Source organism: Lytechinus variegatus, chromosome 14 (assembly GCF_018143015.1).
Source record: "Lytechinus variegatus isolate NC3 chromosome 14, Lvar_3.0, whole genome shotgun sequence".
NCBI lineage: Eukaryota > Metazoa > Echinodermata > Echinoidea > Temnopleuroida > Toxopneustidae > Lytechinus > Lytechinus variegatus.
The window spans coordinates 30,256,768-30,281,244 of NC_054753.1; the positions used below are offsets into that span (position 1 = coordinate 30,256,768).

The window sequence follows — 24,477 nt, forward strand, 5'->3', positions numbered from 1 at the left end:
TATACAATCTTTATGCCAACATCAAACAGACTTGTGATGTCGAGAGGGACGACGCCATGATGGTATATTCTTCAGGATAGGAACAATTTTAAAGCTGATGCTATCTTTCGACTTATTCCATCTTCACCATCTAATGTCGATTGAGGACATTTATTTTCAAGCAATCTAGACCTTATCGGAACTCGTTTAAGGTGAGTTTTAACCACTGGGTAGAAAGTTCTTCACGTCTGTTAAGGAGGTTCAAGTCAATAAGGGCGATTAGCACCAGTGTGCTGATTTTTTTGGTTAATATTGATATCAATTAATTCAATTCCGGGAATTATTTTTTTTCTTAATGTGTGTAATTTTCCAATGTTGAACATCCAATTAAGGTACACGTGGCATGTGGAACATTAATAAAACGTTCGCCTTTAATTTGGTGTTAATATGAGCAATCGCTTTGAAGGAGAGTTGCGCAATATCAGTTATACCAATTTGATGACCCGAAATCTCTACACAAACCGGATCACTCCTGTCAGCATCTTCAGCACAATCATTGCAATGTTTATAGAATATAGTTGAAATCATCATGATTTCGTGTAAAGCAAGCTATGTCTGCATAATGATAGAAAATATGATTTCTAAATTCACCCTAACAGTTTCTAATGGGCCCCTTCTCTCCTTTTTTACCATCAAATTATTAACCACCCTAGCCTGTGAAATAACACAATCCTTTACTGATCAGCTTAGTTTTTCATGATCTCAGTCATCGTTGATACTGGTGTATAGTTGAGGGGCCATGGACACCCCCCCAAAAAAAAAAGAATAAATAGATAAAATAAAATAATGATAATAAACAAATAAGTTAATAAATACATGAATGAAATAATAAATGAATAGATAAATAAATAAACGAAGAAATGAATAAATAAGTAAATAAATAGATAATAAACTAAATCATGCCAAGAAAAAAAGGAGAAAAGAAAGAAAAGGAAAAGGAGGAGGATTAAATTATGATTCTATTTTCTGAATCATCTTTCAAAATCTATCACAAATTTAGATTTTTGTTAGAAGAACGGTCAAAATTTTTGCCCATACGCCATGTCTGACCCGCTAAAAAACTATTGGCTCATTACGAAACCATCGTCGTCATCATTCCATGCTTGATACCATTTTATCTTTTCATTAATCTCAACCAAACCACATGCAGGAATCTCCCGAGGATGGCTCTTTGGGGCACGATCTCCTTATCCTTCTTTGTCATCCTCCTCCACGTCACATTGGGGGAGCACCAGCGCATCGAGTGTCCCAAGAAATCCGGCAAGTCAGCCCACTTCTACGCCCTCGCCAACACAGCCATGGAGATCGCGTACACCGAGGAGCTCAACGTAACCGTCTTCGAATGCTCGAGACGCTGCCGAGATGATGGTGGCTGCATGAGCTATGGCTACTCCAAACGTCTTGAGTCGTGTCAGCTTTACGACTTCGATCGAGAGACCGGGCCGGAGTTCTTAGTGACGTCGTCAGATTACGTCTACTACGACACCGTGGACACAAAAACTTCGAACCCGGTAGGACCATTACCCCTCCCCCCCCCCATCAGCCCCACCCCTATCATGTCGTATACGAGAGGGATTGCAACAACAAAATAAATGTTCAGTTCAGCTCCGTTTTCGTTATTTATTTTCTCAGCATAAATAAAAAAAATGCAACATTAGAGAAAAACGGAACACCGTAAAATTTTATGAAAAAAAAAGAAATTTTAGGAAAGATATATATTAAGAGCACTTAATGTCATCAATGTACATGTATAATCTAATGAAAGAAGATTAGATAACAGTTGTTTTAATTTTCGTTTTCTTGACACTATAAACAGTAAGTTTTGTGCCACACTAAAAAAATATTCTCTTCTTCTATAGCTTCTCAGATTGACACATGTGCTCCCAATTCGATTTTTTTTGCAATTGAGTTTATATGATACGGGGGGGGGAGCCCAGTTATGCTGTATTATGGCAGTGTTCGTCCATGTCATGGAAAATTTCAGCTTCCGAGCCCCCCCCCCCCCCCCCTCCCCCAAAAAAATAAAAAAGATGAAAAATAAATAGCCTAAATGAAATAAATAAATAAATAATGAAGAAATCGGGGGGGGGGGGTATCTAGTTCGTAAAGAAGCTCCTCATTTCATAGCAACTTCGGTATGATTTCAGATTTTTGGGGATCGCACACCCCTATCCTATCCAAATCCGAGTGCCCCCTCCCCCAGGCATTTTCGACAATGGTAGAGAATTTCACAAAAAAAACCCGTCGTCACAGTAGGGTGGGGTTGGGAAGACACGGCCCTGCCCGTCATCCAACACGCCCAAAATAACCATGAGTCCCACTCTTTGTTTAATCATTTTCCTATATTGCCTAATTGCATTGACGCCCAATGGCGACAATGCATTGTTCTTGTTCCATATTCCTATTCCGTAATTGCATTGACGCCCAATGGCGACAATGCATTGTTCTTGTTCCATATTCCTATTCCGTAATCTTCTTCTTCTTCTTCTTCTTCTTCTTCTTCTTCTTCTTCTTCTTCCACCAAAATCCCATTTGTTTAACACATGGTTTTGTTAGCTCTACCCTGACTCCGTCCCTGATCCAAATTCATCCAAATTTGGTAGACATGTTGTCCAGCATCCCTAGTTGTGCCTCTCGTCTTCCATTTTCCAAAATCACTCATGCATGACCATCCAGGCGCCATTTTGTCAATTTCAAGTCCATTTGCATACCATTCTTCATTCTTTCATATCTCAGTTATCCTGCATGCTACAGACTTCTAACAAATTGCTATAGATAGTCCAAGAGTTGCTCCATCATCTGCGACGTATAACTTGACCTTCAAAATGCCATCTTCATGCCTTAAATTCAAATCCGAAATAGCCTTCCTTCAAAAACTTCATATTTATTGAAATGTAATGTCTAAAAGTCGTAAAATGGCCGTAACTTTTGTGTTTTTATTCATTTTGCGCCCATTCTTTTAGAAATTGATCACGGTATCATAACATACATGCTCCTAAGTTTTCACGCATCATTGATCTTCTGTCATTGAAATAGCGCCCTCTAAAGTTTCAAAAACGCTTACCTTTGAATGCCCCTCATTGCGCCATGCATGGCCAAACCCGTACCCTTTCTTGGATTTAGGGTCTTCAAGATATGCCCTTTCATGCCATTTAAAAAAATATATACCTTACAACTGACGAAATATCTCAAAAATGCTCCCGAAAATCAGCAAAATACCCAAAAATGCACTTTACTGCCAGCACAACTTCAACTTGCTCTTATTTCCTTATTATTGAAGCTTATTCTTTTTAACTTGGCAGATATGAGTATTGATATATACTTAAACAGTTCGTTAATGTTTTGTAACAGAAACTAACAAATTGCTGACGGTAGCTTAAAATTATTGTGCAAAACCTTCATTTTTAATGTCTTTCTTTATATGGCATTTACTTCCGGTCTATTGCCTCCACACAAATAAAAGTGGTATCAATGTCACCGCATTGGAATACTCTTTCTAGTGATACCAAATACGACATAGGTTACAACAGAAAATTTCAAGATAAGTCAATCTGAACACAAGGTATCCTGCTCACAATGCACACATTTTCAACAACCACGTATGGGCCGCCAATATGGTCTAAAAAATTTTACTCGAGAATGTAACTTCCTATGGACAGCAAAAAGTGCTAATATCCAATTTGATTAACATGTAATATTTGTTAGTCCTCCCTGCCACCGTTCCTCATCAAAATTCATTCTAATTTGGTAGACATGTTATCCATAATTAGTGACCATAACTTTAGAAATAGCGCCCTCTATTGCAAAGTCTTAAAATAGTTGAATTGCCATAACTTCCTTTGAATTTATTTTTGTCTCATATTTTCAGGGTTTGCCAATTGTATCATTTCACATAATCTAACTGTGTTTTACGCATCAGTGACCATTCCTTTAAGAAATAGCGCCCTCTAATATTTTGAGAATGTATATCATCTACAGTTTTCTTTCTATCTCTTTCTGTTTCTTGCCCTCTATTAAATCAGAGGCGTCAATGCATGCACATCGTTCTGAAACGATTGCAGTTCTAGTCTTCTTCTTCTTCTTCTTCCACCAAAATCCCATTTGTTTAACACATGGTTTTGTTAGCTCTACCCTGACTCCGTCCCTCATCCAAATTCATCCAAATTTGGTAGACATGTTGTCCAGCATCCATAGTTGTGCCTCTCGTCTTCCATTTTCCAAAATCACTCATGCATGACCATCCAGGCGCCATTTTGTCAATTTCAAGTCCATTTGCATACCATTCTTCATTCTTTCATATCTCAGTTATCCTGCATGCTACAGACTTCTAACAAATTGCTATAGATAGTCCAAGAGTTGCTCCATCATCTGCGACGTATAACTTGACCTTCAAAATGCCATCTTCATGCCTTAAATTCAAATCCGAAATAGCCTTCCTTCAAAAACTTCATATTTATTGAAATGTAATGTCTAAAAGTCGTAAAATGGCCGTAACTTTTGTGTTTTTATTCATTTTGCGCTCATTCTTTTAGAAATTGATCACGGTATCATAACATACATGCTACTAAGTTTTCACGCATCACTGTGGCGTGTTGACCTTCCGTCATCGAAATAGCGCCCTCTAAAGTTTCAAAAACGCTTACCTTTGAATGCCCCTCATTGCGTCATGCATGGCCAAACCCGTACCCTTTCTTGGATTTAGGGTCTTTAAGATATGCCCTTTCATGCCATTTAAAAAAATATATACCTTACAACTGACGAAATATCTCAAAAATGCTCCCGAAAATCAGCAAAATACCCCAAAATGCACTTTACTGCCAGCACAACTTCAACTTGCTCTTATTTCCTTATTATTGAAGCTTATTCTTTCTAACTTGGCTGATATGAGTATTGATATATACTTCAACCGTTCGTCAACCTTTTGTAACAAAAACTGACAAAAATCTGACGTCAGCTTCAAATTATTGTGCAAAACCTTCATTTTTAATGTCTTTCTTTATATGGCATTTACTTCCGGTCTATTGCCTGCTCACAAATAAAAGTGGTATCAATGTCACCGCATTGGAATACTCTTTCCAGTGATACCAAATACGACATAGGTCACAACAGAAAATTTCAAGATAAGTCAATCTGAATACATGGTATTCTGCTCACTATGTACACATTATCAACAACAGAGTTGTACACAGTGTCTATTGCATCGGTTTCGCACAAAAACGAACTGAACGTACTATGGCACGCCATCTGTCCAGTAAGGCGATAAACTCAGTTTATGCATGCACATCGTTCTGATATGTACTTAACACTGGGTTACGTTGATGAATTGTCAGCGAATTTGTATGCTTATTTCTATTACTCTCTCTGCGTCTTTCTCTCTCTCTCTCTCTTTCTTCAGCGGCCACATGGTCTAAAAATGGACGAAATTTGTTTGACTCGAGAATGTAATTTCCTATGAAAAGCAAAATCTGCCAAAATCCAATTTGATTAACAGGTAATTATTGTTAGTCCTCTCCTGCCTCCGTTTCTCATCCAAATTCATTCTGATTTGGTAGACGTACTGTTCATAATTAGGGACCATAACCTTTAGAAATAGCGCCTTCTATTGCAAAGTCTTGAAATAGTTAAATTGCCATAACTTCCTTGTTTGAATTTATTTAGGTCTCATGTTTTCAGGGTTTCCCAATTGTATCATTTCACATACTCCAACTGTGTTTTACGCATCAGTAATCATTCCTTTAAGAAATAGCGCCCTCTAATATTTTGAGAATGTATATCATCTAGAGTTTTCTTTTGATCTCCTCCTGTTTCTTGCCCTCTGTTAAATCAGAGGCGTCAATGCATGCACATCGTTCTGAAACGATTGCAGTTCTAGTCTTCTTCTTCTTCTTCCACCAAAATCCCATTTGTTTAACACATGGTTTTGTTAGCTCTACCCTGACTCCGTCCCTCATCCAAATTCATCCAAATTTGGTAGACATGTTGTCCAGCATCCCTAGTTGTGCCTCTCGTCTTCCATTTTCCAAAATCACTCATGCATGACCATCCAGGCGCCATTTTGTCCATTTCAAGTCCATTTGCATACCATTCTTCATTCTTTCATATCTCAATTATCCTGCATGCTACAGACTTCTAACAAATTGCTGTAGATAGTCCAAGAGTTTCTCTATCATCTGCGACGCATAACCTGACCTTCAAAATGCCATCTTCATGTCCTAAATTCAAATCCGAAATAGCCTTCCTTCAAAAACTTCATATTTATTGAAATGTAAAGTAAACAAATCGTAAAATGGCCATAACTTTCTTGTTTTGATTCATTTTGAACTCATTATTTCAGGAATTGATTATGGTATCATAACATACAAGCTACTGAGTTTTCACGCATCATTGATCTTCCGTCATCGAAATAGCGCCCTCTAAAGTTTCAAAAACGCTTACCTTTGAATGCTCCTCATTGCGTCATGCGTGGCCAAACCCGTACCCTTTTTTGAATTTAGGGTCTTCAAGATATGATCTTTCATGCCATTAAAAAAATATATACCTTACAACTGACGAAATATCTGAAAAATGCTCCCGAAAATCAGCAAAATACCCCAAAATGCACTTTAATGCCAGCACAACTTCAACTTGCTCTTATTTCCTTATTATTGAAGCTTATTCTTTCTAACTTGGCTGATATGAGTATTGATATATACTTCAACCGTTCGTCAACCTTTTGTAACAGAAACTGACAAAAATCTGACGTCAGCTTCAAATTATTGTGCAAAACCTTCATTTTTAATGTCTTTCTTTATATGGCATTTACTTCCGGTCTATTGCCTGCACACAAATAAAAATGGCATCAATGTCACCGCATTGGAATACTCTTTCCAGTGATACCAAATACGACATAGGTTACAACAGAAAATTTCAAGATAAGTCAATCTGAACACATGGTATACTGCTCACTATGTACACATTATCAACAACAGAATTGTACACAGTGTCTATTGCATCGGTTTCGCGCAAAAACGAACTGAACGTACTATGGCACGCCATTTGTCCAATAAGGCGATAAAGTCAGTTTATGCATGCACATCGTTCTGATATATACTTAACACTGGGTTACGTTGATGAATTGTCAGCGAATTTGTATGCTTATTTCTATTACTCTCTCTGCGTCTTTCTCTCTCTCCTTTCTTCAGCGGCCACCTGGACGAAATTTGTTTGACTCGAGAATGTAATTTCCTATGAAAAGCAAAATCTGCCAAAATCCAATTTGATTAACATGTAATTTTTGTTAGTCCTCTCCTGCCCTCGTTTCTCATCCAAATTCATTCTGATTTGGTAGACATACTGTCCATAATTAGGGACCATAACCTTTAGAAATAGCGCCTTCTATTGCAAAGTCTTGAAATAGTTAAATTGCCATAACTTCCTTGTTTGAATTTATTTTGGTCTCATGTTTTCAGGGTTTGCCAATTGTATCATTTCACATACTCCAACTGTGTTTTACGCATCAGTGATCATTCCTTTAAGAAATAGCGCCCTCTAATATTTTGAGAATGTATATCATCTAGAGTTTTCTCTTGATCTCCTCCTGTTTCTTGCCCTCTATTAAATCAGAGGCGTCAATGCATGCACATCGTTCTGAAACGATTGCAGTTCTAATTGCTAATTGTATCCCCCTTACTCTTTAGCATTACATGGGCTCATGCAAGCACCATCAATGTGAACATGGAGTGTGTAGAATGGATTGCTCAAACAGGGGCTACTACTGCGAGTGTGCCGAGGGATACCGAGGAGAATTCTGCCAATCTGGTAAGGCCAAGGAACGATGGGGGTGGGGGGGGGGGGCAGTGAGGAGGGTTGATGCGTTCTGAGTGAACGAAGCAAGCGAGAGAATATCTTGCATGTACAGTGGTGCTCAAAAGTTAGTGAACCCCACCGAAAAATCTTTCAAGACAAGTGTTCAAGTTCTGTCATGTTTTAGACATTTAATTTTGAAGTAAAGTTATGAAATACTACTGAAGTTTGTTTCTCTTGGCTCGCCGAATATTGCAGTGCAGTTGCCTACATTCAAAATACAGCATAAAGGAGTGCATTTTTGGTGGGGTTCACTAACCTTTGAGAACAATTGTGTATACATATGATTATTTTAGTAGTTCTACATGTATATGGAGATTGTTTCATAAGCATGTTAACTACTTACAGTAATGGAAATGTTTGCCGTAATATTCTGCCATGGTATACTATAGCCACTAACACAGCCAATTAAAATCAAGGGTCCCATTGTGGTTACCGGCACCATGTCGATATTCCCATAAACTTTTTTGAATCGGGTCACGGTAAATAACAAATTTATGCTTTCACCATTTTTTGTTGAAAGGCCATTAGTAAAATATGGGAACAAATTAGCTCTAATCAGTTAAAACAACTCGCAATGTTGGGAAATTTGTAACAATTGGGGAGGGGGCGGGAGACGAATAGGATATACCAGAATTTCAATCTTAAACTCAGAACCTTCTACCAGAGAATGGGAAGGGAGAGAAGAGGTGGATAGATTATAATAATAATAATACTCAATGATAAGGAAACTCAATAACGCGCTTTTCCCAAATGGCCCAAAGCGCTCACAATTTCAGTTAACGTATTTATACAAACAAACATAAGAACGACGTGAAGGGAGTTGCCTATAGAACAAGAGAGTTTTAAGGGACTTCTTAAAGGACTTGATTGTTGGGGATTGTCTTATTTCAAGAGTGAGTTTGTTCCATTCCATTGAGGATGGAACGGTGAATGTTCTGAAGGATGAATGGAGAAAATCTTATTTGTTAGATTTGTTAAGGCCTGGTCACACCGCCCGAGCGTCGTTGGAGCGGTCGTGGAGCGAAGAGAAAACAATTTATCAACGCTTGCTACCGTTTACCATTTTCGATTTCGATTGTTTTTTTATTTTGTTTTTGATTTTCCCCCAATTTTGTGAGCGAAATTCGACCCTCTCTCCCTACCGCTCCACGACCGTTCCAACAACGCTCAGGCGGTGTGACCAGCCTTTAGATTTATTTCTTTTCTCCCATTAACATGTGGAAGGTTCATAGTCCACTAATATATCGATAATGTGAAGCAAGGCGAATAGAAAGAAGATTTTCCCCCATTTTTTTGCCCTAATGGGCAATTTTATTTACAACAAAAGAAATATTGTACGTTTACAAAAGTAAAATCATTATATGAACCATACAAATAAATCTTCAGCATTCATCAAAATAATATGTCTAAATTGACTTTTGTATCTTTTAAAAATCAGGCACAATCTTGTTCAGCCTTGAATAAACAATTCAAAGGATCATTTCGCTTTTCTTTGTATCCAAATAATGTGTTCTGTAAGGTTAACTAATAGGATATCCACGTCTCTGCTGTACTACAATTATTTCTTCTGAAATTACAGAATTTAAACAAAGGTGTTTCCTTCACAGTATTAAAAAGGGTGCAAAAACACAGTATCCATGATCTTCACTTTATATAGAATGTCATTTAAAAACACGATTTTATTTAAAACTTGGTATTGGAAATATTTTAGCCTACACAGTAAAAACGCTGTTTAAGATTTTATACAACGCTTTTTACTATATGAACCTTACAGTTTTTGTTTAACCGTTTAAAAAAATCATGTTTAATTTATTGAAGATTGGATATTGAAAATTAAACGTTTGTTGCTTAATATTTAAACACTTGTTTAATCTGTTTGAACAATTACTGTAAGGTTCATATAGTAAACAGCGTTGCATAATTTTTTTTAATGTGTAATGTCCGTTGCTGTTCTGAAAATCATCCTATTAAAATCAGGTATTAGAATGTGATCTACCATATTGGAATTTCTTTCCCATTTTCTTGCAATAGTTTTGTAAAAGTCATTATTTCCTCTCAGTAGTTGTGCATATATTTTACATATGGAAGCTTAAAAGTGCCACCGAGATGTTGAGATAATTATCTCGGGAAGTCGACATCTTGATAGCAAAATATAAGATGACGAGATCCTGGATCTCATCATGTTGACATCTTGTAGAAGAGATGTTGAGATGACAAGATCCCGGATCTCATCATGTTGACATCTTGTAGAAAAGATGATGAGATGATCTTGTCATCTCAACATCTCTTCTTAAGATGTTGACATGATGAGATCCAGGATCTTGTCATCTCATCATCTCTTCTACAAGATGTCAACATGATGAGATCCAGGATCTTGTCATCTCATCATCTCTTCTACAAGATGTCAACATGATGAGATCCGGGATCTTGTCATCTCATCATCTCTTCCAAAAGATGTCAACATGATGAGATCCGGGATCTTGTCATCTCATCATCTCTTCCGAAAGATGTCAACATGATGAGATCCAGGATCTTGTCATCTCATCATCTCTTCTAAAAGATGTCAACATGATGAGATCCGGGATCTTGTCATCTCAACATCTCTTCTAAAAGATGTTGACATGATGAGATCCGGGATCTTGTCATCTCATCATCTCTTCTAAAAGATGTTGACATGATGAGATCCAGGATCTTGTCATCTCATCATCTCTTCTAAAAGATGTCGACATGATGAGATCCAGGATCTCGTCATCTTATCTTTTGCTATCAAGATGTCGACTTCCCGAGATAATTATCTCAACATCTCGGTGGCACTTTTAAGCTTCCATATTTACATCCCTTTTTATCATGCATTAAAGAAGAAAAATATGATATAAGGCATATTACAACAGTCTCACATATTTTACGACTTGGGTTTTGAAAGGTTTGATTAAACGTGCAGCATCTTGGAGCCTGACATATTAAACTTTTATAGAGAACAGGAGATGGCTAAACATCGGAAAGAATGATCGCGGGATAACATTAGAATGAATGGGAGAGGGATGGAAAGAAGGCAGGGAAATTATTTTTTATCATACAAGTGTACAGCATAGTTGCCATGAATGGGTACTATAGCATTGTCATTTATTTTAACGTAGAGTAAATGAGCACAGATGATTAATTGCCTTGAACACGGGCAATAATTGCGATGGCCGGGGATGCAAACCCCGGACTTTCATGCGGTCTAGTCAGGTGGACAGACCGCTCGGCCTCGGCACCTAATCGTCAGGGCATATTTTGTGTAAAATTACCAAAATGTGCAAGTTATCAAACTATGTCTTAACAAGGCTCGGGCACATTTTAGTCAAAGAAGCTTATTATGGTGCACCTATATACATGTAGGCCTGATGAGATCAATTGTCACCACCAATGTGCAGTTAAAACAGGCTTATGCCGAAAGGGTGGATGCTGTCGCGTTAGGGGGTGTTGACACTAACGCGAAGATTCTTTTGTTCTTCTTCTTCCTCTTCTTATTCCTCCTCTTCTTATTATTATCATTATTATTATTATTATTATTATGAAAAAAACAAAATAAAACGCACCCTTTCGGCACTTCCGGGGGGGGGGGGCTTTGGACGAATGGATGCGTTCCAGTGAACGCGACGTGACGTAACACTCCAAGCGCACCCTTTCGGCCAAGCCGGGGGGGGGGCTATTTGGGCGAATCTTCGCATTAATGTCAACACACCCTAACGCGACATCACCCACCCTTTCGGCATAATCCGTTAAAACATGATGTCCCTGCACATTTTGGTAACATATCCTAAATGCCAACTGTTATAGTTATTACCGTCAAGTTTTGGTAATTTACGAAAATGTGCCGTTAACACACCTCCATAAGGAGAAAAAATTAAAGTGAAAGTACGTGAATATTACCATATCTTTCTTTTGTTGTAAAAACTAATTATGATTCGATATATTCTTATTTTTCTATATATATCTTTTTGTCTCACCTGCGAAGCAGAGTGAGACTATAGGCGCCGCTTTTCCGACGGCGGCGGCGGCGTCAACATCAAATCTTAACCTGAGATTAAGTTTTTGAAATGACGTCATAACTTGGAAAGTATATGGACCTAGTTAATAAAACTTGGCCATAAGGTTAATCAAGTATTACTAAACATCCTATTAGAGTTTCATGTCACATGACCAAGGTCAAAGGTCATTTAGGGTCAATGAACTTAGACCATGTTGGAGGAATCAACATCGAAATCTTAACCTGAGGGTAAGTTTTTGAAATGTCATCATAACTTAGAAAATATATGGACCTAGTTCATGAAACTTGGACATAAGGTTAATCAAGTATCACTGAACATCCTGCATGAGTTTCACGTCACATGACCAAGGTCAAAGGTCATTTAGGGTCAATGAACTTTGGCCGAATTGGGGATATCTGTTGAATTCCCATCATAACTTTGAAAGTTTATGGATCTGATTCATGAAACTTGGACATAATAGTAATCAAGCATCACTGAACATTTTGTGCAAGTTTCAGGTCTCATGATTAAGGTCAAAGGTCATTTAGGGTCAATGAACTTTGGCCGAATCGGGATATCTGTTGAATTACCATCATAACTTTGAAAGTTTATTGGTCTAGTTCATTAAACTTGGACATTAGAGTAATCAAGTATCACTGAACATCCTGTGTGCGTTTCAGGTCACATGACCAAGGTCAAAGGTCAATGAACCTTGGCCGAATTGGGTGTATCTGTTGAATTACCATCATAACTTTGAAAGTTTATGGATCTGATTCATGAAACTTGTACATAAGAGTAATCAAGTATCACTGAACATCCTGTTCGAGTTTCAGTTCACATGATCAAGGTCAAAGGTCATGAAAGGTCAATGAACTTTGGCCATGTTGGGGTTTTTTGTTGAATAACCATCATATCTCTGTAAGTTTATTGGTCTAGTTCATAAAAAGTGGACATAAGAGTAACCATGTATCACTGAACATCTTGTGCGAGTTAGAGTAGTATTCAAAGTCAGCACTGCTGCTATATTGAACCGCGTGATGCAGGTGAGACGGCCAGAGTCATTCCACTTGTTTATATTTTAAATGCATACTTAAAACTGATTCCCAAGGTACAATTACAAGTTCATACAAGTTAGATAATAAAAACATCTTATTGTGTTTTTAGCAATAAGATATTGAGATCTATACTCCATCTTAATGAAGGAAAGAAGGGAATGAAAATTAGGCATTTATTTTCTAATCTTACATCGATAAATATAAAGACGGGTACAGAGAAGGAATGATTAGCTTTATACTTATTGTTCCAATCAATGCGAATATGGATTTTAATCACAATTCCTATTGATCATCAACAAAAAGCTTCTTGCAACGCCCATATAATGCATTATATTCCTCTTTCATTCAATGTCAAGCTTACATCCATGAGCCTCGACTGGTTGACGAAATCATCACTGACCGAGCTAGGGACGGCGTCGGCTTTACTTTCAACAACATGAATTTCCTCGCAATTTCATCCTTGTAAGTCTCTCTTTTTTTTCGTCCTTTGAATGATGCTAATTTTGTATAATGAATGGGATTTGTTATCTTCACTTTTCAACAGTATTTTGTTTTATAAGAACCCAATTCTCAAGCATGGGATCGGGATAAACACCTCAGTATAGGCCTACAATCTTGGCATCTATTCTGATGCATAACTCATTTTATAAGTATTGGACAGAAAATAGCATTACCTTTTACTGATGAACGTTTTGAATGATAGCCCAATGGCCATGCAGTTGTACAAATTTATTTTACCCGGGGAGTATCCTTCATCGCCGTATCGGAAATAATTCCAAGCATCGTCGTATATGGTCATCGAAATAACGATTGGCAAATACCAAGTGGTAAATACCAAGCGGTAAATACTGAGTGCTAAATAAATGCCGGTAAATACCGGGTGGTTAAAAAAAACGTGCTGTAAATACCAAGCGGTGAGTACCGCGTGGTAATCACTGGATGGTAACGAAATGCCGGTAATATCGGATGGTAAATACCGGGTGGGTGTTTCATAAAGCTGTTCGTAAGATACGAATGACTTTACGCACGACTGGTGATCCTTTCTTATGCTATGTGATATCTCTATGTAATCGAGTTATGACCTAAGAACATGTTCCAGTCGTGCGTAAAGTCGTTCGTAACTTTACGAACAGCTTTATGAAACACCCCCGGGTCGGTAAATACCGGGTGATAAATACCGGGCGGTAAATTCCGGATGGTGAATACCTGGCAGTATTTACCAAGTGATAAATACCGTGAGGTAAATACCGGGTGGTAAATATCAGGGTCCCATACGTTGCACACAAGTTACCATTATGATGACTTCTCTGAAATCCTTGATTCTGATTGGTTCATCGTTCATGGTATTTACCATTGGATGGCAACGTGATCATTATGGTAACTTTTATGCAACGGGGCCCAGGTCGGTAAATATCGGGTGGTAAATACCGTCATGCATTTTTTTTGACAAATACGGGAATACTTAGAAAATTGTTTCTTGAAATGAGAAAATAGAAATATGTACATATTTTGTACATCAATCATTCAGATAACTGTTATTATTGCCCCCGGGTCATGGCTGCTTAAGCGCTCAAGCGCGCTCAACGAACGGAATGACTATTATATACAGTCTTGTGGGTGGATGAGTGGCAAAGGCAAGACAATCGCCAAATGCCCAAAAGCGGCACCAGGAAAGCTGACAGAACTGGGCGGGGGGAGGGGGTTAGACCTCTCCAATTTGATAACACCAATTTAATTGACTGATGAATCTGAGTCTTGATCATTTCTTTTAGGCACACACAGGACTCAGCTGGTAACAATGCCCAGGCTGACCAGGTGATTCTCCGCTATGATTACTCGACGGAGCAGTACGAACCCATGCAGATATTGACTGGAATTAGCGTTGCTTACTTCCTAACCGAGTTTCAGCTCACCGGAAAACAGTACCTCTTCATATGCAATTACAGGGAATTCGGAGACACGCAAGACACCGATTCCTATCTGTGGGTCTACGATAATAGTTCTGGTAATTAATTTGGTCACCTACATTTTGTTTTTATTATCAATTTACCTTGTTTCAGACAAGTCACGTAGCTTCCAAGCTACATGTAATTGAATCAAGTTCTCCACTTATCCATTCATCTCTCCGATTATCATACTATAATATGCTAAAAGTATACGCCTATTTCATGTATACTGTTTTCCCTACCACTCTATTCAGTTCTTAATATTAGGCCCAATTGTGCAACTTCTGTTTTATTGGGATTTTTTTTCATGTTTGTATTAGCCATGATATTTTGTTCAAGACTCAATAGCTTCCTGATAATGTAGCCCAATTTTGTTTAGATTTATTATTCATTTACTTATACCTCGTTCCAGCTGTTTTGTGGTCCGTTACAATTGGACTTTCGCAGCTGATTGCTAATTTTTTTAACCATCATTTTTGTCTCACCTGCATAGCAGAGTGAGACTATAGGCGCCGCTTTTCCGACGGCGGCAGCGGCGGCGTCAACATCAAATCTCGACCTGAGGTTAAGTTTTTGAAATGACATCATAACTTAGAAAGTGTATGGACCTAGTTCATGAAACTTATAAGGTTAATCAAGTATTACTAAACATCCTATCAGAGTTTCATGTCACATGGCCAAGGTCAAAGTTCATTTAGGGTCAATGAACTTAGGCCATGTTGGGGGAATCAACATCAAAATCTTAACCTGAGGTTAAGTTTCTGAAATGTCATCATAACTTAGAAAATATATAGACCTAGTTCATTAGACTTGGACATAAGGTTAATCAAGTATCACCAAACATTCTGCATGAGTTTCACGTCATATGATCAAGGTCAAATGTCATTTAGGGTCAATGAACTTTGGCCGATTGGGGTATCTGTTGAATTACAATCAAAACTTTAAAAGTTTTTGGATCTGATTCATGAAACTTAGACATAATAGTAATCAAGTATCACCGAGCATCCTGTGCAAGTTTCAGGTCACATGATCAAGGTCAAATGTCATTTAGGGTCAATGAACTTTGGCCAATTTAGGGTATTTGTTGAATTACCATCTTAACTTTGAAAGTATGTTGGTCTAGTTCATAAAACTTGGACATAAGAGTAATCAAGTATCACTGAACATCCTGTGCGCATTTTAGGTCACATGACCAGGGTCAAAGGTCAATGAACTTTGGCCATAATGGGGGTATCTATTGGATTACTATCATAACTTTGCAAGTTTATTGATCTGACTCTTGAAACATGGACCTAAGAGTAATCAAGTATCACTGAATATCCTGTGCAAGTTTCAGGTCACATGATCAAGGTCAAAGGTCATGTGAGATCAATGAACTTTGGCCGCATTGGGGGTATTTGTTGAATTACCATCCTATCTCTGTAAGTTTATTGGTCTAATTCATAAAACGTGGAAATAAGAGTAACCAAGTATCACTGAACATCTTGTGTGAGTTATAGTAGTTTTCAAAGTCAGCACTGCTGCTATGTTGAATGGCGTGATGCAGGTGAGACGGCCAGAGACATTCCACTTGTAAGTTTTTCTTCTTTTATTGTTTATTTACTTATGTTTTTACAATCACAATGATTGCCACAACTAACGTCAAGATCAGAAATCCTGGTAGGTGTGAAAATATGGCTATATGTAGCCAAACTTAACCTCATTTTCAAAACCAACAATAATTCGACCAAAATTAGAGATTTTTATTGAGCTTGAAAATTCATTTATAATATGTTAAAATTGACCAACAATAACCATTAAATGTACCTGATTGAATGCAGACGAAATTAAGCTAGTGCTTAACAAATACGAAGAAAAGAAGTTTTGAGGTTTGGGGTTTACTCAAGCATGAGATGTGCAAACTGTGCAATCTCAGTAAAACTTCCAAGCAGTTGGGAAAAAATATTTTCTTTGATTCCATTTTTTCACAGTATGAATAAGAAGAATTATTGCTCTTTCAGATAAGTTTTTTTGAAGTATTGGATTTGGATACTAAATAACTATTTTTGGCTATTCTGTTTGTTTTCTGTTTGTGGTAACTCCCGTAGGAACTCAGCAGGACAGCATTTTGCTGATAAACGCCAAGCTGGTATATAGCCAATTACCTATGAAACATTTTACGCCTAGGTAAATCAGTCATAGTGGCTGACGTTATAGACGGCAGATGTCACTCTCGGGTCTTTTTATACAAATCATTTTTATCAAAGTGGAGACAATGGCAGAGTTTGGATTCGAACTCACAACCTTGTGATTATGAGTCCAATGCACTAACCACTGGACCACACGACCCGTCTGTTGACAGAGAACCTTACCTTGCCACTTATTAGTGTTTTGGGGTGGTAGGTCATCTACTGTATTTGTAAGCTTTAACTATCATACCGTTTTTTCATTCTTGCGAAAAAAACATGTTTCTCCATAGATTCCTTCATCGTTCATCAAACCTTTGATACCAAAGGATGTTTAGCCCCTGCTAAGATCAGAGCATCAGACAGTGGATTTTATTTATTCCTCGGATTTTACTATGCACCCTCTTCATATGACCAGGAATCTCCCGTTTTCAAGGTAAATCTGATATTGCATAACTTCTTGCCTGACATTATGTAGTGTCTGGCTAGCTTGCCATGATCCTGCTATGTGAGGAAAGCATTTGACAATTCAGTAGGCCTATGGGGAAACTCCTTCATATCTCTGTCATTAGCTACTACGTTGACCCCATTTCATAATGAAGGGTTTTTTCTGGAATTTACGATTCTGGACTGGCAACTTCCTGATTTCTATTCGCAGTAGTATTGAAAAAACAAATCCAGCTTCCACATTCCACGTCCATTGTATTTATGACATTATACACAAATCATGGTGCCAACACTTCCTTTGCGTCGCAATCTTGCTTATGCCTTGGGATATCCTAAGATCGTATGCCTTGAGTAGCTTAATTACCCGTCGTGGATGATGCTCCATCCGTTATCATTTTTCTTCAAATCCGTCCGCTGTCATGTTTGCTTACCTACAAACCCGACCTACCATCTTCTTCCTACTGAATCCTAACCGACTACGTGTACGCATTTTTCTCATTTTAAATGTTCTGACAGTGGTATCCTCGATACGAGCGCTTCGTAGAGGTCGACACCGTATCGACGACGGGCGTGTATAAATCATCCATGTTCGAGATCGACGGGACTGTTTATGTCGGACTTTCAAGCTTCCGAAGCAGTTCTGGGTTTCAAAATTCTGCCGAAGTGTGGGAACGTACGGACACGTATGGTGAGAAGTTCATTCACCCTTTCTCTCTCTAACAAAAAAATCTGTTTAAACAAAGTAACGTCGATATTGCTTTCAGAAATTTAAAAGGGTGCTATTCCTCGCATTTGTTACAAATCACATTGTGTTTTATCACAGATCTCTACCGTGGTTGTTACGTCGATGGGACCAATCGTGCTTTAGACGGTGACTCCTTTTCTTCAAGCTCGATGACTGTGACAATGTGTATCACGTACTGTCGAGATCTCGGCTACCCCTATGTTGGACTCCAAGCGCAGTCACACTGTTTCTGCGGCGATGAGAACTACGATGAACACGGAAGCGTCAGTGATGGTGATTGCAACCAGCAGTGTGCGGGGGACAGCTCGGAATACTGTGGCGCTTCGTGGCGAAACAGCATCTATATGACAGGTGAGAGGGTTGAGTGAAACGGATTTGAGTCAGAAGCAAAAGCCAAGCGTTGTACAGAGAGCCAGACTTCTCTTAGACCAAAGACACATTTAACAAGGACTGACAACTCGGCCAAAGACTGACCAACCGAGACCAAGGCCAAAAATTAAATGTCAAGGACTTCAGGGGAGCATTTCATGACACAAATAGTCATTGCCCATCACTGATTGTCGTTATAAGCTACTGAAATCCTCGCACCTGATAGGCTTGGAGCAAGTTGTTCAGAGAGAGTCACTGACAAGTTGCTTCATGAAACACTCCCCTTATTTCTGAGGCCAATGACAACTTCGCTAAGGACTGACCGCCCGAGCGCGAGAACAAGGCGAAAGACTTCAGAACTCTAAAGGCGACCGCACACCTAACGATTGGTCTGCGACCCGATTTCAGAATAAAATGTAGTAGAATTTGATGCTAATGTTGAGACTTGGAATATCTTACTGTGTAATGTTCTAAATCATCGTACGAATACCTATGTTCAAATCTGTAACTACGCTATCTTTCTTCTTAGAAAAAAACGAATTTAATATCTAGTCGTAATGACGTCATAGCAGTTGTACGATTGGCTACGATTTGAAACTAATTTGGCCTTTACTCCAAAATAAAACCTTGCAATCTTTCAAAATGGTTATATTTGTATTCTTTCAATTAATTTTAAACTTAAATAAAATATGTTCCATTCACATTTTCAGAAAATGAGCAGAATGCGATTTGTTCCAAAATCGGATCGCGAACAGTCGTAAGGTGTGCGGTGGCCTTAAGGTCAAGGTCAACTTTGCAAATGACTTATCAAACGAGACCAAGGCCAATGACCCAAGGGTAGGACTTCAAATTTCTGAGGTCAATGTAAATGTTCTGAACGTTAAGGCCGGCCTCAGCCAGCATGCACAGATAAGATTAGGCCTGATGTGGAATTTGGAAGAAGAAAAAATTCTCCAACACAACAGTCTAGTATAGCAAACAGTGGCGTAACTATGGGGGGATGGGGGCACGTGCCCCCCCCCCCCCCCATCGGCTGGCCAAACAAAGGGGGGGGGGAGAAAAAGAGAGAGAAAGTGAAAGAAACGTAGTGGGAAGGACAATGTTGTATTATGTTCAAACTTATATTACATTAAAAAAACATATTACTTTATGAAACATAATTTGCTCAGGGCGTATGTCTTCATTGTTCCTGATACTCGGATTGTCTGTTTAACGAGATATATAATCATGTTCTACTAAAGTTTCATAACAGAAACTAGTTTTTCTTTTAGTCATCCTCAGGCACTAGTCGGTGGTAATTTCTCCTTCTTGTACTTATTCTTGATGTCTTTTGCCTGGAAATAAAATAAATAAATAAATAAATAAAACCTCCCGTTTTCAAGTCATTATACACCAAATATATTTCCTCGCAATTCGAATTATTATTATTTCATGTAGTGACATATCATTTTAAGGTCTTGATATAAAACATTTCCCGTCCGTGCTTACGTTCGCATTAGTGGATTAATGAGATATGTCTGCTCTTCATGATTTGCTAAAATTAGTCCTTAAAATTAAATGGGTTCCTGTACCGTTTGTCTTTATCAAGTAGATGCCGAATCAGCAATGTTCATAGCTGTGGAAAGAGCAGAACAGGAGAAGTAGGTTTTAGAATCCTCTAAAAATGTCCCTTTTCTGATCTGAATATCAAAATTTCAGCTTGGGCTCGCATCATTTGGTTAGTGACAAACCTTAGAATGCCCCTCTTCAGGTGTGAATTTCCTAAAATTTTTTTCAGCACAACAGAAAATCATTCAAGGAACAGTCCATGTTCCATTACACGTCGCTTGCCAGACTGCTTGCTTATGCGAACCGTCAGGTTCGTCAGCAATTTCCATTGCAAGACCCCCATTTGTTACAATTTGGTCATTTTTTTACTTTTTATTTCAGAGCCATCGTGGAGCCAGACGCAAGTCTTACCGGACTCGAATCCAGGCTCCATGGATATCGAGTACTACTCGCACGAGGAATCGCATTACATCGTATTGAGTCGCCACCATGACGGGTCCGAATGCGATCAAGATACGGAAGTCTATATATGGAACGCTGGATTGAAGGAGTTTGAGACTCATCAGACAATTTCCTTCTCCGAGACCTGTTCATTAGGTATTGAGGTATTCGAGGTGAGTTTTATCATTCTTTCAAAGATTCAATGTAAAGGTTATTCAAGCTGACTACTGTATTGTTAATGCGTTGTATAAGGAAAACAGTATTATATGTGTACGGATTGTTGTGATTAGAAAACTTTCCGTCTATATTTTCAGGCTGTATATCTATTTGCATTGACGCCTACTTGCGACAATGCCTTGTTGTTCCGTATTTCTATTCCGTCGTCTTCTTTGCATTGACGCCTACAAGCGACAATACTCTGTTGTTCCGTATTCCTATATTCCTTCGTCTCGTTCTGCTTCTTCTTCCACAAAATCCCATTCGTTTAATACGTGGTTCTTGTGAGCCCTGCCCAGGGTATGTTGTTGTTGTTCCGTATTGCTATTCCGTCGTCTTTGCATTGACGCCCACAGGCGATAATGCCTTGCTGATGTTCCGTATTTCTATTCCGTCGTCTTCTTATTTGCATTGAAGCCTACTACAGGCGACAATACTCTGTTGTCCCGTATTCCTATTCCGTCGTCTTTTTCTGCTTCTTCCGCAAAATCCCATTCGTTTAACACGTGGTTCTTGTGAGCCCTGCCCAGGGTCCGTCCCTTATCCAAATTACTCGAAATTTGGCATACATGATCTCCAGCATCCCTAGTTGTGCACTTCGTCTTCCATTTTCCAAAATCACTCGTGCATGACCATCCAGGCGTCATTTTGTAAATTTCAAGTCCATTTGCATACATGTACCATTCCTAATCCCGTCCTAACTCCCGTATCCTGCATGCTACAGACTTCTAACGAGTTGCCGTAGTTTGTATAAGAGTTGCTCTTTCATATAAAAACTCCGAATTGCCCTTGAAAATGCCATCTTCTCGCCCTAAATTCAATCCAAAATAGTCTACGGTCAAAAACTTCATATTTATTGACATGCAAAGTAGGAAAATCGTAAAATGGCCATGACTTCCTTGTTTTTATTTATTTCCATCTCATATGTTCATGGTTTACTAATGGTATCATTCTTTACAATTTTACAATTTGTTACGCATCAGTGATCATTAAATTTAGAAATAGCGCCCTCTATTGCAAAGTCAACAAATAGTAAAATGACAATAAATTTGTTGTTATCATCCATTTCGGTCTAATGTTTTCAGGGCTGGCTTATGATATTATCCCTCATAATCCATATGTTTTTGCGCATCAGTGACCACTACCTTTAAGAAATAACGCCGTCTATTGGAAAGTCGAAAATAGTAAAATGGCCATAACTTCCTTGTTTTCAATCATTTCGGTCTCATATTTTCAGGGTTTGCTCACAGTATCAACTCTCATAAGAAAAACTTTTCTTACGCATCAGTGACCATTACCTTGATAATCAGCGCCCTCTATTGAAAAGTGCAAAATAGTAAAATGATCATAATTTCCTTGTTTTCTAATTCGTCCGTTTTCTACGCATCAGTGACTATTACCTTTAGAAAAAGCGCACTCCATTGAAATGTTGCAAAGTGTAAAATTGCCATAACTTCCTCGCTTTCATCCCTTTTAGTCTCATATTTTCGGGGTTTGCTTATGGTGACATTCTTCACAGGCTGGTTTGTTACGCATTAGTTGTTTTTTTCTTTTTTTAAACAAGTGCACAACTAGATACCAATAATGCATATAGTATTTCCATTTATTTGAAAGCAGGATAAAAGAGCATTGTAGATTAAATGCCTTGCTCATGGGCATAGGTTCCGCGGCCGGAGATCGAACTCCGGACTTTCCATGTATAGCCAGGCGCACTAGACCACTCGGCCACGGCACCACTCGGCCACCAAACCTTTATAAATAGCGCCCTCTATTTAAAAGTCTCAAAATTCATAATTGCCATAACTCCCTCGTTTTCATCCATTTTGGTCTTAAGTTTGCTTAAGGTAACATCCTTCATAATTCACTGGTTCGTTACGCATCAGTGATATTTTCAGGGTTTGCCAATTGTATCATTTCACATAATCCAACTGCGTTTTACGCTTCAATGACCATTCATTTATACAATAGCTCCGCTCCCGCCTTTTCAACTATGTTCGCAAAGGTATGAATAAGAGCATAAAGAATTGTACTAATCACTACGTGTCGTCAGTCGGTTTAGACGTAAAATTATCATTTTTATAGCAATTGACTAACAAGTTCATTGAACTGTTTTCGTTTCAGAGAGGCGGTGAAAAGTTCATGCTGACTTCGAATGCCCGCAAGTTCTACAGCGCAACGGAGCCCGACCACTGGGCGGTGAACTGCCGCATTTTCCGTCTAGTTGACACAGTGTGGATCGACCACACTACCGTCAGTGGGTTCAATGTTGTTAACTTCCAGACCTTCGAGCGTGATGGCGAGCTTTACATCTTCCAGACAGGAGGAAGAAACGAGACCAACCCAGGGAGCACCTACAGCGAGTGTACGCAAAAAATATATCAATGGATCTGAATCTGATTGGGTGGAAATCAACGATGAAGAAAAAACTGGAAATTAAGCACGCACAAAGTTCCACATTTTTTTCTCTCTTGTGTGTGCTTGTCGTTTCTCACTCGTTGAGTCGTTGGTATAGCCCCATATAGGGGTAGGCGGGGTAAGTTGAGCCCAAAGGCAATTTGTGCCACCACCACCCGGCCAATTATGAATGAGTCAGACATTGTGGTGGTGACAGATATTGATGGCCCATCGCATAACCCCTAACCCCGCCACACTGTTCTGAGTATTGGAAAGTAAAATAAATTTTCGGAGGCAAAATACAAATTTAAAGCAAAAAAACTTCAAATATATAAGTGGATTTTTACCCACATACATCTGTAAATATAATAAGGACTGAAGATGACAACATCGTTAGTCCTGGTAGGGATCCTCATTCTTGTCGTAGTCTTTAACATGATGGGTGTATACGTAATGTGTGGATGTGAAAATATCACATGAAGTAGGGTAGGTGAGCCAGCATGCATGGGGCAAATTGAGTCATGGTAATTCGTATGATATAAACAAAGGGTCGAATTCTTAAGACAGCCGTTTTACTAAAAGATTTTAATTTCTATTGAGAATTATAGCAAGCGAAAAGACCTTATAAATAATAAAAAGAAATCGTGTGGTTCTTGCCCCATAGCTTTTGTACATAGTATTTGTGGCTCAACTTATCCCATGGGTGGGGTAGGTTGAGCCATTTGACTTTTTTTAATGATAACGGTGCCTTTCAGTGGGGGTAGAGAGCTACATATTGGCAAAAAAAATGTTTCCAAATAATCAAATTTTGCGGCAAGGTACTTATATCGTACAAGATTATTAGCCATATCGGTCCTAAAATGCAAAAAGCAAAAATTACTCAACTTACCCCGCCTTCCCCTACATTTGATTATGTCGTAGTATTTTTCCGGTATGAAGTATAGCAAGGTCGTTTGTGCAGCAGCATGCAATGCGCTCTATCCATTTTATTTTTATTGCTGGCGGAAAAATTACTGCTTAGTTCTCAACCCACTCGTGTACACCCGCTCATTTTGAAAATTGCTGTAAAGTTTGATTTTCTGTTGTGTCCAAGAGGTATAAGTAGAACAGTATATCTTTATTATTTATCGATAAAGTGACACTACGAGATCGTTATTGTTTTCATGGAATTTAATGTACCATAAAAAAAGTCGATAGCTTAAAAGAAAATATAAATCGATTATTGTAAGTATAACTTATTCTTTTCAAAATATG

The 24,477-nt window shown here is 38.4% G+C and overlaps 1 protein-coding gene across 1 annotated transcript; it reads left to right on the plus strand.

Annotated features, from left to right (window-relative positions):
* LOC121427676 lies at positions 1–23,997 on the plus strand. The gene is made up of 10 exons (XM_041624195.1): positions 1–191; positions 1,190–1,550; positions 7,716–7,836; positions 13,309–13,414; positions 14,725–14,957; positions 17,357–17,499; positions 18,027–18,198; positions 18,334–18,606; positions 20,554–20,786; positions 22,951–23,997. The coding sequence occupies exons 2-10, from the start codon at positions 1,203–1,205 to the stop codon at positions 23,218–23,220; spliced, it is 1,899 nt and encodes a 632-aa protein (XP_041480129.1). The 5' UTR covers positions 1–191; positions 1,190–1,202; the 3' UTR covers positions 23,221–23,997.
* The last annotated feature ends 480 nt before the right edge of the window (positions 23,998–24,477 follow it).

Coding starts and splice junctions, on each gene's coding strand:
- LOC121427676 (XM_041624195.1), top strand. CDS start 1,203: ATGGCTCTTTGGGGCACGATCTCCTTATCCTTCTTTGTCATCCTCCTC. Junction 13,415..14,724: donor TTCCTCGCAATTTCATCCTT/GTAAGTCTCTCT, acceptor CATTTCTTTTAG/GCACACACAGGACTCAGCTG. Junction 20,787..22,950: donor TAGGTATTGAGGTATTCGAG/GTGAGTTTTATC, acceptor TTTTCGTTTCAG/AGAGGCGGTGAAAAGTTCAT.